This window comes from Aspergillus welwitschiae, assembly GCF_003344945.1.
Source record: "Aspergillus welwitschiae strain CBS 139.54b unplaced genomic scaffold BDQ94scaffold_64, whole genome shotgun sequence".
In the NCBI taxonomy this organism is placed as follows: Eukaryota; Fungi; Ascomycota; class Eurotiomycetes; order Eurotiales; family Aspergillaceae; genus Aspergillus; species Aspergillus welwitschiae.
The window spans coordinates 73768-86985 of NW_020798758.1; the positions used below are offsets into that span (position 1 = coordinate 73768).

General features: G+C 49.6%; 5 protein-coding genes across 5 annotated transcripts; 2 read left to right on the forward strand and 3 right to left on the reverse strand.

The window, feature by feature from the left end:
* Positions 1-168: 168 nt before the first annotated feature.
* BDQ94DRAFT_185085 (NAD(P)-binding protein) lies at positions 169-1308 on the forward strand. The gene has a single exon (XM_026774789.1). It carries the CDS (start codon positions 253-255, stop codon positions 1159-1161), a length of 909 nt encoding a protein of 302 aa, XP_026620284.1. The 5' UTR covers positions 169-252; the 3' UTR covers positions 1162-1308.
* On the reverse strand, positions 1309-3807 carry BDQ94DRAFT_185089 (putative acyl-CoA dehydrogenase). Its single transcript, XM_026774790.1, has one exon. It carries the CDS (start codon positions 3490-3492, stop codon positions 1456-1458), a length of 2037 nt encoding a protein of 678 aa, XP_026620285.1. The 5' UTR covers positions 3493-3807; the 3' UTR covers positions 1309-1455.
* Positions 3808-4369: 562 nt separating this feature from the next.
* On the forward strand, positions 4370-5305 carry BDQ94DRAFT_175791 (metallophosphatase domain-containing protein; the record flags this gene model as incomplete). The annotated part of the gene is made up of 1 exon (XM_026772562.1): positions 4370-5305. One exon carries the CDS (start codon positions 4370-4372, stop codon positions 5303-5305), a length of 936 nt encoding a protein of 311 aa, XP_026620286.1.
* Positions 5306-5746: 441 nt separating this feature from the next.
* BDQ94DRAFT_175792 (uncharacterized protein) lies at positions 5747-8808 on the reverse strand (the record flags this gene model as incomplete). Its single annotated transcript, XM_026772563.1, has 16 exons — positions 5747-6091; positions 6158-6342; positions 6401-6605; positions 6658-6712; positions 6770-7034; positions 7095-7212; positions 7266-7383; positions 7434-7561; positions 7619-7698; positions 7754-7881; positions 7937-8043; positions 8097-8192; positions 8241-8255; positions 8303-8390; positions 8440-8608; positions 8658-8808. 16 exons carry the CDS (start codon positions 8806-8808, stop codon positions 5747-5749), a joined length of 2253 nt encoding a protein of 750 aa, XP_026620287.1.
* Positions 8809-10627: 1819 nt separating this feature from the next.
* BDQ94DRAFT_185095 (Alpha/Beta hydrolase protein) lies at positions 10628-12966 on the reverse strand. The gene is made up of 6 exons (XM_026774791.1): positions 12424-12966; positions 12253-12368; positions 12119-12202; positions 12024-12068; positions 11876-11969; positions 10628-11824 (listed from the first exon to the last, which is right to left on the reverse strand). The coding sequence occupies exons 1-6, from the start codon at positions 12900-12902 to the stop codon at positions 10771-10773; spliced, it is 1872 nt and encodes a 623-aa protein (XP_026620288.1). The 5' UTR covers positions 12903-12966; the 3' UTR covers positions 10628-10770.
* Positions 12967-13218: the final 252 nt, after the last annotated feature.

A 13218-nucleotide genomic window follows, 5' to 3' on the forward strand; every position in this document is an offset into this window, starting at 1 on the left:
GAGTTCCGCCCGCTAATTTAGCTCAACCAATCACCCTTGGTTTAATAAGTGGAACGCCGCAACGGACTTTGTATACTCTCCCTGCAAAATATCTCAACTCTCATCTATATAAACAGCCAGAATGCCTCCAACATGTTACCATCCTCATCGACATCATTCCAGTCTTACAATTCAGTCCTCCACCCCTCTTTCTGCCTACCACTCCGATTACTCTCAAAACAAACTTCATCACTTATCAATCCACCACCCATCATGCCTGTCTTCGTCTGTGGCGCAACTGGCACCCAAGGCAGTGCCATAGCAAAATACCTCCATGAGAATGGTATCAAGGTGCACACCGTCACCCGTACCCCGCTCTCCACAAAGGCCCAACACCTTCGCATCCTGGGTGCTGATGTGACCGCGGGTGACTACGACAACGAAGCCTCCCTCCGAGCCAGTCTCGCCAATTGCACTGGTCTCTTCCTAAATATGGTCCCCGACTTCCAAAACCCCGATAACGAAGTCATCCGTGGCCGGCGACTCCTCACTCTCGCAAAAGAAGCTGGCGTCAAGCATGTTGTCTACAACAGCGCGTTCGCCGTCAACGAACCCCACAAGATCCGCACCTTCACGCCCACTGGTTTCATCGGGAAGATGCTGCTGCCTAAACAAGCACTGGAGAATGAGCTCCAGACAATGGGCTTTGAGAGATGGACTATTCTGCGTCCTGGAAGCTTCATGACGAACTTCCTGGCGCCAATGGTATATATGTATTCTGGATTGGTAGACAAGGGATGCTGGATTACAGCGTGGACCACTGAGACAAAGATTCCGCTGGTGGATCCGATGGATATTGGGAAATTAGGCGCAATGGCACTGACTGATGAGAAGTTCCATGGCAAGGAGATTGAAATCGCGGGGGAGTTGTTGACTGTTAAGGAGATTGTGGACCAGCTGCGGAAGGCCACGGGCCGTGATCTTAAAGCTGCTTATTTGACGCAGGAGGAGATCGAAGTGCAGGCTGCCGTTAATCCGCTCATTGAGGCGCAGTTGGCAATGCGAGACATGGCACAGTTCGCGAATTTGGAGAAAACGAATGAGTGGAATCTGGATCTGGGAACATTTGAGCGGTTCTTGAAGAGAGAGAAGGAGAAGGTGGTGAGGACGTTTTCTGTTTAGATATTGCTATGGTTTTGTGGGATTTCCATTCATTTTTCGACTTGGTTGCAACGAGATAATAATATTCTTAGCATCATAAAGCTTTCAATGAGCTGGAAAGGCTCTGCTAAGTCAGTTGTAACTCTGTAGTCAACTTCCCGGATTAGCACATGATCAGTGGGAGAGATATGTCCACGAGTTCCTCCTTACTTAAGCCAACATTACGTGTACCAATATAAACATACATAGACCGAAAAATCACAGTAATGTGCTCCCTTTCCAAACAAACAGACTAATATTTCCAAGGCGTTCCTTCTAAAGCTTCCCATGTACAGCCCGGGCCATATTCTTTCCTAAGAATATCATTCTATCCTTCCGTGACTCAACATCCCATTGAGACGGTGGCTGTACACCAGAGTCCGCAAATGACTGAATATATCTTGCTGCCATTATCACGGCTACCTCATTGCCATCAGTGCAAGCATCATATATCAGCAGACAAGAGCAAACGATGGCTTGCAAATGACCAATTATTTCCCTCCCCCGCCAAAGCAGCTCCGCCTTGTCAGCCTGATTCGTGATTTGGACGAGACTCTCCAGTCTTTTCTTGACGAACGCACACTCGTCGGGAAGCATATGTTGGCAGTGTTGGAGTACATTGTGCACCCACTTCCCGAGGACGTTGTCGATGACTTTACCATCACCGAGGCGTCGGTCCTTAATGACTCGTGCCACATCCTCAGCCATCACACTAACCGTACCTTCCCAGATGGGATTGACCAGCGTATCTCGGAAGATCCTCGCTACATTGAGAATCCCACCGTCCTCATTGTTTTCGCAATAGCCAACCCCACCGAGTCCTTCCATGCACTCCCTGAGACCTTGGACAGAGCCCACGCTGGCCAGAGCCTTTAACGCCGGGGTGATGAGTCGAAGCAGAGTTGCAGCTTGCTTCCTATCACGCGGAATAATGGCAGCAGCTTTGGTATTACGAACCATCAGGTCCCATTCCTGCTCAACGGACCCCTGCAGAGCGATGCCGAAGAAGACCCAGTGCATGGCTGCCGCATATTTCACCGTCTCACCCGCCATCCAGCGCACGTGCTGCGGGATATCCTCAAGAAGTGAGCCTTGAACTTTGCGAGCTCGTGTGTATGCCCGGCAAATGGCTAACCCACGGCCCCATCCCGCCGTCGAGCCGGCCGCTGTGTACAGGCGGGTGATATTGAGGATGGTCGCAACCTCTTTTACACCTCGGCCCTCCTCCCCGATCAGCCAGCCGCGCACCCCCTTGAGCTCCAACTCCGCGGTAGGCAGTTGCTTAGTGCCCACTTTGTTCTTCAACCGTTGCAAACGGATACCATTCAACTCAGTGTCACTCGAAGATGACGCCGACCGTCCAGCGCGCCGCCGCACTGGCGCGTAGAACAAACTGAGCCCTTTGGTGGTCTGCGCCAGCATCACCGTCATTTCCGAGTCGGTCGCACTGCTGAACCACTTGAATCCATCAATACGCCACGGACCAAGCGGCATGCCGTGCGCGTCGTGATGGGAGGCTTCCTGAAGCAGTTCTTCGCGAGTCAGCCGACGTGCGATCGTCTCAGTCCCGCGTACGTCGCTGCCACCCTTTCGCTCCGTCATCCATTGTCCACTTGTCCAGGCGACTTTAGGGTCCCGTGAAATGAGGCGCCGGTGTGCCTCGCGCAAGACTTCGCTACGACCGGGTTGGTCCCCGTCCGGTTCATTGAGATGAGCTGCCAGCAGTTTGGCTGCCCCATCCGTCATAGAGGCAGGACACCCCGTCATGGCAGCGCTACCGGACCAAACATGGTTGAGGGCAAATTGATGCACGCGGCGATTCCAGGTTGTGTTTTCCGTCTCATATGCGACACTCACGAGACCTTCTTCCTGGCCAATTGCCTTGAGCGCCTTCCAACCACTTGAAGTCCATAGGGGATTAACCCGGTTTTTCTCGCCGAAGGTGGTGAGTGGACGGAGAACAGGCGGGTTGGTCTCTGCGTCGACGCTGTGCTGAAGGATACTAGGCTCTAGGGCACGGCGAGAGAGATTGTGGATGGAGTGGCCCGCGTTGCCGCAGTTGTGGGGAAGATAAAGCTCCAGGATCCGGCCTAGAACTACATCGTCGGATGAAGAGTGGTTTCCGCGGGCGCTTGCGGTAGTGAAGCTATAGCACGGCGGGATAGTGGGAAGGGATTGAAAGAACCCTTCTGTGGATGATGAGGGCTTGATAGGTGTCCGTTCTGCCATGTCGTCTGTCTCGATAACTGGTCCTCTGGAAGGGGAAACAGCTTGACGGAAGACGAGAGCTGATATGTAATGTCTCCTCAGCATGCATGTCAGCAGCCCCCCACTTCACTCGGCTCCCGACCTGCAGAGACCGAGGTATCTACGGATACGCAGGTTGGTAGCAACCATTGGGCAAAAACCGGTTTGATTATATTATAGCTGAGTTTACCACAACCTGTAATGCAGCGAGAAACAAGTATTCACATTATAGTAAAAATAAAGATGGTCAAGTACCGAGGATATACGCAGAGCTGCATAGAGATGAAGGCAACAGGGGTTTGGACTGCAATGACGCTCTGTGCCACGGGAGAAGAATGAAAGGCCAAAGACGGACAACAATCGGTGGCACATGCATCACGTGGTACTTACCCCGCATATTTGTAGGGCACGTGATGCTGGACACAGCCTTAGGCAGTCAAACATATGTTGATACCTCAGGCAGAACTTTATACCTCAGGCTAGGAACGTAGGTTAGCGTTTCTTCCCTTTCGCAACCATTATACTTCAATAAGTACATCCCCGCCAATCTCTTGTGAAAGATTTGACTATATAGAGACACATTATCTGGCTATTTCTTTCCAATCCCATTTTCTTCGTCTCCCTGTCCTACATTCTAGAACCCATTATCCCGTTCAGCTTGGTCATTTCACAGATATATTAATGATCCCCTTAGGTTTCTCTGTTTTCTTGAAGATACTACATAATATGTTGCTACTACTATCACTGTGCTGAATGTGTCAGAGCGTCGGATCTAATACGTACTAATGATGCTTGTATTGTTGAGCCAGCCGTCATGAATAGAGTCACGGCATAATTGTAGCGTCACGGTAACTCTTAGGAACTACTCTATATACCTCCCTTCTTTCCGCTGCATATAACCAGTCACATTATTCTGCCAACAACCCTATCTCCGACAGAAACTATGTCCCCCACCCCCAGCATGAAAACCCGATTCCTCATCCTCTCCGACACCCATGGCGCAGAGCTACCCGAATCGTGCTTCCATCACTCCTCAGACATTGTAATCCACTGCGGTGATCTCACAACCTCATCCTACATAACCGAGTTCCAAACAACAATCAAGCAACTCCAGCGTCTCAAAGCCCCATTCAAGCTTGTCATCGCCGGAAACCACGACTTCACCTTAGACACACCAACCTTCCAACAGAAGATCCGCGAAGCGGGCCTCGAAAACGACCCCACCGTCAAGAATGTCTACGGCGACTACGAAGAAATCCGCACTCTCTTCAAACACCAACAAGAGAACGGAATCATCTTCCTAGACGAAGGCACACACTCATTAACCCTACCAAACGGTGCGAAACTCAACATCTATGCCAGTCCCTATACCCCCTCCCTCGGGGACTGGGGCTTCCAATACCATCCTGAAAAAGGGCATGGCTTTCAGATCGACAAAGATGTTGATGTCGTGATTACCCACGGCCCACCTAGAGGAATAATGGATTACACTGAAAATGGAAGAGCCGGGTGTCTGGATCTTTTCAAAGCCGTTGCGAGAGCTAGACCCCTCATGCATTGCTTTGGACATATTCATGAAGGGTGGGGTGCGATGATTGCACGTTGGAGGGATAGTACTGTTATTGGCAACGAACCTTCTCATTTCACGGCTATTGACTATGGACGGTCGACTGCTATCAACAAGCTATCGAAGCTTGATTCTATGACATCGCCGGCTGTTATTCGGACAAGTCACTGCACGGATGATGCGGTAGCGTTGCTACCGGGCGATCAGACATTGTTTGTAAATGCAGCGTTTGAGGGCAGCAATATATCAGATGGTGGCCTTTTAAGGCATCCGGTTTGGCAAGTTGATTTGGAGCTTCCGCCTGCTAGGTAGGCAAGTCAGCAGCACGTCGATTTTTGGGTATGATGCTTGATTTTTTCTTGATATTTACGTGAATGGATGTCCTATGCCCTCTTCCGGGGTGTATTTCTCCATACCTTTTTCTAAATAACCTCATATTTACAAAATCATCATTAGTTCTCCATAGCCATCATCATCCATCCCGTTCTTACAGTCATACTACATTTCTTATTCTAAGGATCTAATATTATCAGAAAGGAGATACCGCAACCAACTTTAAATTCTCTACCCACTCTCCTAAGATAGTCATGCAAATATACCAGTCATCTCTATGTCGCGACAATAGAGCAAATTTGCATTTACCAACAAATCCTAACAAGTGAGGGTCGTTGTAGAATCCAGCAGTATATCAGGTAGTCCACCACCACAATAGACTCACAAACAAACCCTACTACCTACCCACTAGTACACTCTTCAAAGATAAGTCAAAGTAAACTCATTCAACCGAATCCTGCCAAAATGTTCCGAATCAACACCAACTCGATCACCAAGACGTGGCTGACGAGTAGCCGTGCCGATCTCCGTGCCATTATGATCAAACATAACGATATGAACACGGGATCCACTCGTGATATACTCAGACGTCTCACCAATGGTAATGTTTTTGAATTGGAAGGAAGAGGCACGATGCTTTGTGCTGGCATAGATGAGCGACGTGGAGACGTATCCCTGAAGAGTAGGACTCGAGAAAAGCCAGGACTGGTCGCTGCTAGTACTGCTGGGCTTGTTGTAGATGCGGTATGGGTAGTTGTATTTAAGCTGGAATAGGATTAGTTGGTGCTTAATCCAAATTAGTATGGAAGGAGGGGATTGGGATCGACATACCTGCTTGACCTCTTTACCTTCGGTAGTTTCTACGTCAACGTAGAAGTTCTGGCTGTCAGAGCTGCTGCTTTTCGCTGACAGGCCCACCGCATCTGAGGATTGCTCGATTATACCGAGTTTGTGGAGGTAGTCGTAGCGTTCGGCGGTCATGGTTGTTGTCGTGGCCATGCTATAGACGTCATTTTCTGTGATGGAATTAGTTGGATCGATAGTGATGGAGGATAGTGAATCGGCAATGCTCACCGAAAGTATCGGTATCATCGTTATCGGTGAGAGTAGGGTTCACGGTAAGAAGCTTGTTGTCAGGTCCATGCGAAAGCTGGAACCCGACGGATACCGTGGTGAGGGTTGGCTGGTCGTTCTTCAGGATATCCGCGAACTTTTGCTTGATGTACTGGAATCCTGGGATAGTGGAGATCATGTCTTCCAGAGCGATGACCTTGGATTGCTATGGTGGTTGTCAAACTTGTTATCTAAAACGTCAGGGGAATAGGACTTACTTTAACGGCGCGCCAGGAGTAGAATGAGCCCACGGTGGCGGCCCATGCAGGCGGGCTAGATCAAGACAGATTAGATTGATTGAACACCAAAAAGGGGTAGAAGAGGTCGTACTCATTGCAGAGCAAGGTATCGCCGCCTTTGGCTTCCCAGCACATTGACTTGGTCGAAGCAGCGTTCGACGTGTCCGAGCTCGAAGTGGAGGACTTGTCGGAGCTCATCTTTGCGGAAGCCTGCACATATGGAGAGGAAAATGAAAGAGCTGCCGCCGCTTTCATGGCGTTGGCCTGTTCAGACTTGGCAGTGCTAGTGGTTGCTGTAATGTCTTCAGAAGACAAAAGCCTTCCACCGAGTTGAACTCGAGTAGCGAAGAAGCGACCTGCGTATCATGTTAGACGCCATTATATCCCATACAGTATCAAGTGGACTCATATCGCACCGTATTTATCTTTGAAGCTAGCAATGCTGGCAGCCGAATCCACAGAGAGCAAGTCAGCCTTGCATTCCTCCGTAAGATCCAGACTGTGGTGATCGAGGTCAATGACCACCCGTGGAAACTAATGCGATGGTCAATATTATTGATGATGAAGCTGTTGTGAAGATTCCATACGTTGTAGGTGATTGTCAAAACCTTGGTATCCTCGGTTGAGGTTGACGCCGATGAAGATGAGTTATTCTCACTGTAGCTGGCGGATGCACTAGCCTTGAAGCCAAACGCTCCCCCTGAACTATGGTCTTATCGTCAGCCAGAAGTCAATTCGTACATGGCTGGACTTACACGGCCATTTCAGCTGCAGTCTGCGACAAAGAGCTCTGTGCAATGGCACGCGAGACAGACTTTGTCTTCTCGAACTGCTCAACATACGAATCATCCTCGATGCGGAACCGGGGGATCCTCAGCATTTGCTAGGAGTGAAGCAGTCAGTCGGAATTGTGGCTGTGTGAAACGAAATGCTGGCTTACCTTCTGCTTAGCAATAGAGTCCGACGCAGCACTGTCAGAGATCTGGTAGTTCAGAAAAGGCCGCGGCCTAAGAATAAAGGCTATACAGAGACACGAGCTAAGGGGCACATATGGACTTGTACTATGATTACTCACCGGTATGCATTGAGCGCTCAACAACTTTTCCCACCTTGTCATCAACCTCAACTACCTGGTGAGCGTTGAGAAGACTGTTATTACGGATGACAACACTCCAGTGCTTCTCCGACATGTCTGCTGGGTGGCTATATGGTAGCAAGATCAGTATATCGTCCCGTTCTCCTATGAGGTGTGGCTTACACAACGGCGAAGGTGGTGTTTGGATTGGTGAAGATGTTGTGACTGAAAGTAGTAGGCACTGCAGGAGCTTTAGGCTGTTCTGCAGCAGACACGCCTGCGATCTTGTTCTGCATAGGGTGTGAGAAATACAGGCAGCTGATGGCATGATTCCATCACTTACGTCCACGATGACTTTGCCGCCCAATGGGAAGAAAACCTCATCACCTTCGTGTTTCAGGTATACTCGGTAAGTGTCGGCATTATCAGCATCGATTTCCTATAATATATGAGTACAATGGCTGGCGGATAGATTCAGCGAACTCACGCCAACTTCACTTGACTGCAGAAATGTTAGCAACCAGTCTATTTAGGCTAGATGGCACTCACCTTCTCATTCAAGATATCAAGATACGCCTGGAAACTATGACTGTCCAGGACCTTCGCGCCACGTTGGTTGCAAAAGGTACTCCACAGCCTGTGGTACTACTTAGTATGTGTGGTGATTTCCCTCCAGTCGTACATACAGTTTGGGTTCCAAGACCTTCTCACTGACTAGCAGCTCACGGACATTGGAAAGCTTCATCTTGCTTGGATCCGCATTTTTCATGGCAATGCAAGCCTTTTCCTTGATCACCCTGGTATGGGTGTCGTAGGAGTAGACGTGAAGTACTTGCTGCGTCTCGCCAGTCAAGTCTGTGACGGTCAGCTATAATTATCCAAGTAAGTCTCCCGAGACACCAACTAGACAGGAGAGTCTCAAGCTCCTTGCTGATGTTCTGAGCCATGCTCGTAGTGTCTTTGGCAGCCGTGGTAGCAGCCGACGTAGTAGCGTCAGTAGCAGCTGTGGCAGCCGTGGTTGCTGCCTTAGTGACGTCTGAGACGAGAGAGCTCATTGTTCAAGGAACTTGGAATATGGTTTGCAAGAGATAATAGTAAATGAGAATATTGAGTGTAGTATTTGGGCTTTCTCTGGATGGAAGAGTCTGAGCATGCTGGGGCAGAGGAGAGACTTTATAGCACGCACACGACACTATTGTAGCAGTCGATCTTATCGACTTCGTGATACTTGGCTTGACTTCGGATGATGGGTGGCTGTACAATTGAATGCATTGATTCTGGTAAATGCTCCATTTACATCAAATGAGGGGTATTGAGGGTCATGTTTACCCTATCATTGGCAATATGAGGTCGTATCAATCAGGTTTTGTGTGCATGTTCTCCAACTCTAGTTACACCATCCACAATAGTGTACAGTGGCAAATAGCAGTACATGACCATTATTGACAAGATGGCAGGGATGTGGCATGCTATACTCCTACCAAACCCCGATGGCTGTTTTAGTGGCACGTTTAGGGCCATTTTCATATCCCGAGGGGATTTGTTTTTGCTTTTCCGATCGTGTTTGAGTACGACATCGGTCGTGCTTCCCTGCTCACGGGGCCGAGTATGCTATACCGAAATGAACGGTACCGCACAAGGTCATTTATCATCTTTAAAATTGTGATAGAGACCGTAAAGAAGATGTCCCTAGGGACTTGCTCTCCTGAAGTTCTACGATTGTATTATCCGACTGGTCATTTTGGACGGCAGATCCGAGACCCACCGTAATGGGGGCGAACGGGCCGCTCCGCTTGCAACAACAACAAAGCGTATCTACTTTGCAGTGCATGCAATGGGCAAGACCATCCCGGAGAGGTATGAGCTCCGTGAAAATCTGCAGGAATCTCGAGATCGAGACTCTCGGCTCCTCTTTCCGTGTTCAGCATCCCATCTAAAGGCTCCAGCAGGGCTTGAATGGTGTGATTTTAGGATCGTCACGAGGGTACGAAGCGGGGATACCACCCTCCATCACATCTAGTGGATTTCAGGGTTCGCAAATTGTATTGTCTAGATCATGTCAGTGTCAGAAACATGACTCGGGATGAGACTAGGGAACCATCTGTGCCCCCACAGCTAGGGCCGGGAGCGCCGTGCTAGTTTATCTTGACTGCAAGTTCAAATCCCGAACCAGACTATCTGTCTCCGCACGTTCTCTGCTACGATTTTTCGCTGTCTGACTGACCCGGGAAGGCGTCAAGGAGGATCTTGCAGGCAGGGAGCTTGCATTATACATCTATCCAATCGGCTACCAATCTTCACTTATCTAGTCTATTGTCGGCCATGATCATGCGTAACGGAGTTGAAAGCCATACAGCATGGCCTCACCCAGTTCTAGATCGTCGGGGTAAGTTCTCTATTCATATTAGGCTTCCTGCCATGTACCAACCAATAAGGCTATTTTCGGGCTTGCTCCGTCATCCAATCAATGTTACCTTAAACCTTCTATTTGGTGTACTGCCAGCTGAATACGTGATTTGCTAGGTACGTGACACTAGTATCTCATTCACACAAATGAATATGCGACCAGGCGGTGGTTATTTCTGTTTTCGAGGATGGCACCACTCAATCTCCACCTCAGCTCTTTCGACTGAACCAAAATCAGGATCCCATCAAACGACCCAGCCTGCACTATCTCGCTCATTTGTCACATTCCGGGGTTTGCTTTCCAATTGAAAGGCATCTAACAACGTATCTGGGGCGATAATCGGCCCTGTATGCTTTGTGATATCCAAGAAGAAGGTTATACGGTAATCCCAGATACTCACTCTCATCATGAGCTTGTACCTTCTTGACATGCGGCAGCAGCACGCTATAGTTTCTCGTGAGACTGGAGTCGGGACTAAGAACCGATGAAACCACCTTACTCCGCAATTAGATATTATTATCGGTGTTATCTTCTAACCGACCAACCCATTAAATATACCCCTTATTCCTTATAACAGGCCTAGTATAGCGTCACCATCCTATAGGTAAGACTATACTCCGGCCTCTGCTCGCATCTGCGCACTGTTGATGAATTCGCACCGGTCAAATAGCCTCTCCCATAACAGTGCCTTTTCTGCTTCCGTGGAACCACTCGTATCCGCACCTTTGCGGACTGTGACGGCTCGCGATCCCATAGGGCCCCCGAAAGTCTGGATCGACAGCTGATCAGGTGAATCTTTCGAAAGGCCCTGCTCACTGATCCCAAAGAATGCCACAGGCCACGCCTCACTAGGACTCGCATCATGCACAAACCCAATTACCTGTCTGCTCACTTCCCGTGCCAACTTCATTTGTTCCGGGGAGTTATCAGCCCCACCCTCCAGATTAGCAGTATTCATGACATAAGGAATATCACTAAGATGGGCAACGCGCCACATCGGTACGCCCATCATTTCAAATACTGGTGCGTATCTAGTCGCATTATGCTCATAGAGCCAGACTTTTGACGGGACCAACCCCCCATTCTGAGCATATTGCCATGCAAAATCAAGCACTGGACAGGTAAACCAGATATCACGATTCATTTGCGCAGCGCGGTAGTACTGCGGTGAGATAGGGCCGTCGTAGCTCTCGCGGATCATATGCGCGAAGTCTGTGATGGGATACAAATCCAGCAGTCTTGCTTTTGTGGAAGTGGAGAGCTTCGACAGCCACAGTCCGAAGCTAGCAAGCACTTCTTCGTCGGTGGAGGTGGGGGGCGGGGCATACCAGGCTCCATCGTTGGCCACCCACGAAGCAATAATAGGGATATCTTTGACGAAGTTGCCGGCACGCAGGAGCTCGGAGGGTCGAGCGGGGAGAAAGTCGCCGTCAATGGTCGGGTAGAAAAATCCTTCTCCAAACGGGGGGCGAGCTGCACGTGATGCCGTGACGGAGAGGTTGGTGAGGGTGTCAAAGGGGATGCTTTGAAGACATTCGAGGGTCTCGAGGGATTCGGCGTCATTGGTGTTGATGCAACCAACCTCTCGCGCTATGTTTGCGGTGTTCTCGGATACCAGACTTGCGTCACTGTTGAAGTTGACACCTGGGGCGCCAGACATCATGCTGATACAGGTTAAGTGAGTGGAAAGAGCGAGAGGAATCAGATCAACTCACATTGCGCGTCGGAAAGGGACACCTTTGGTGCCGTTGAATGATGTCAAATGCAGGCCGATGTCGCTGGCCCCGACGCTCTGTCCGATAGCAGTTACTATGGCTACATTAGCTGTAGGCGCCTGTTGAAGATATCATTTGGTTGCTGCACCTCTGCTGGGGTCACCCCCAAAGGCTTCGATGTTGTCCCGGACCCCTGGCCAATAAGTTATCAAGGGTTCAGTAATGCATGATTGGTCTACACACATTCCAAGGCAGCGCGCTGGTCACGCAGTCCGGCATTTGTTTGCTTCTTTGCAATCATAGCCTTGCTGGTCGCGAATCCAAAGACTTTAAACTGTCAGCAACAACCAAATGGGCGCACGAAGTATATCCCTTACATCCTAGTCGGTAGTTTATCCCGACGTATATCAGCGGCTTCCCCGCTGCCACTGCCTCTTGAAGCAGTCCTTCTGGATTGTAAAGCTTGTCAGAAGCAGAGCCCAGGCATGACCGCCTAAACATAATCATCATCAGTGCTGGCTTTAGAAGCAAGTACAGCAGGAATACACCTACCTCCATGTAACCACACCATAACAGGAAGCTTATCCTGGTTTTTCACACCGGTCGCGCGAGCAACCCTCAAGCTAAGGCAATTCTCACTGATATTCGACACTCTACTCGTGAAAGGCAGGATATCTCCTGTTCCCTGTGGACACCATGCTCCAGACTGAGTGGCATTGATCACAGAACCTTTCGGTGGGCGGACGGGGACTGGGGGAGCGAAGCGACGGGGGCCAGTCGGCTCCTCTGCGTAGAAGATGTTTTGAAAGTGTTCTACCCCATTTGACAAAGTGCCAATATAGTTGATGCCACGATGAGGATCATAAACTGTAGGGGAAGGAGATACGGGTGCTTTTGGGAAACCGACATTGTAGTAACCATTGATATGTTCAACTATGACATCAGTGGATGGTGAGAGGTATATGGCGAAGAGTGCTATGGCCACTGTGACTGCGGCGACAACGCCACCCATTCTAGGAGTGGCCATGACTAGCTCAAGGGGAGATGTATACTGCGTCACCTGGATGATAAATTGGATATGAGGTGGTTGGTTAAGGTGTGCTGCGTGTTCGTGGAAGTGGTGCATAAGCGGGAGATGAGGCGGGTACTGGCGGAAGTGCCTTAAAGTCTGGGCAGTCAGTAACTTTGTGGCTGCGCCCGGCCTGACAGGGATGTTACATCTACAATGCAGGAGACTCGGGGGACCTCAGGTCAATCTCCTGATACAACCAATGCTGGAGATACCGCTCCTATGATTGACCCTCTCTCATTTCACATACAAAATAAAATAAATTTTTTTACAT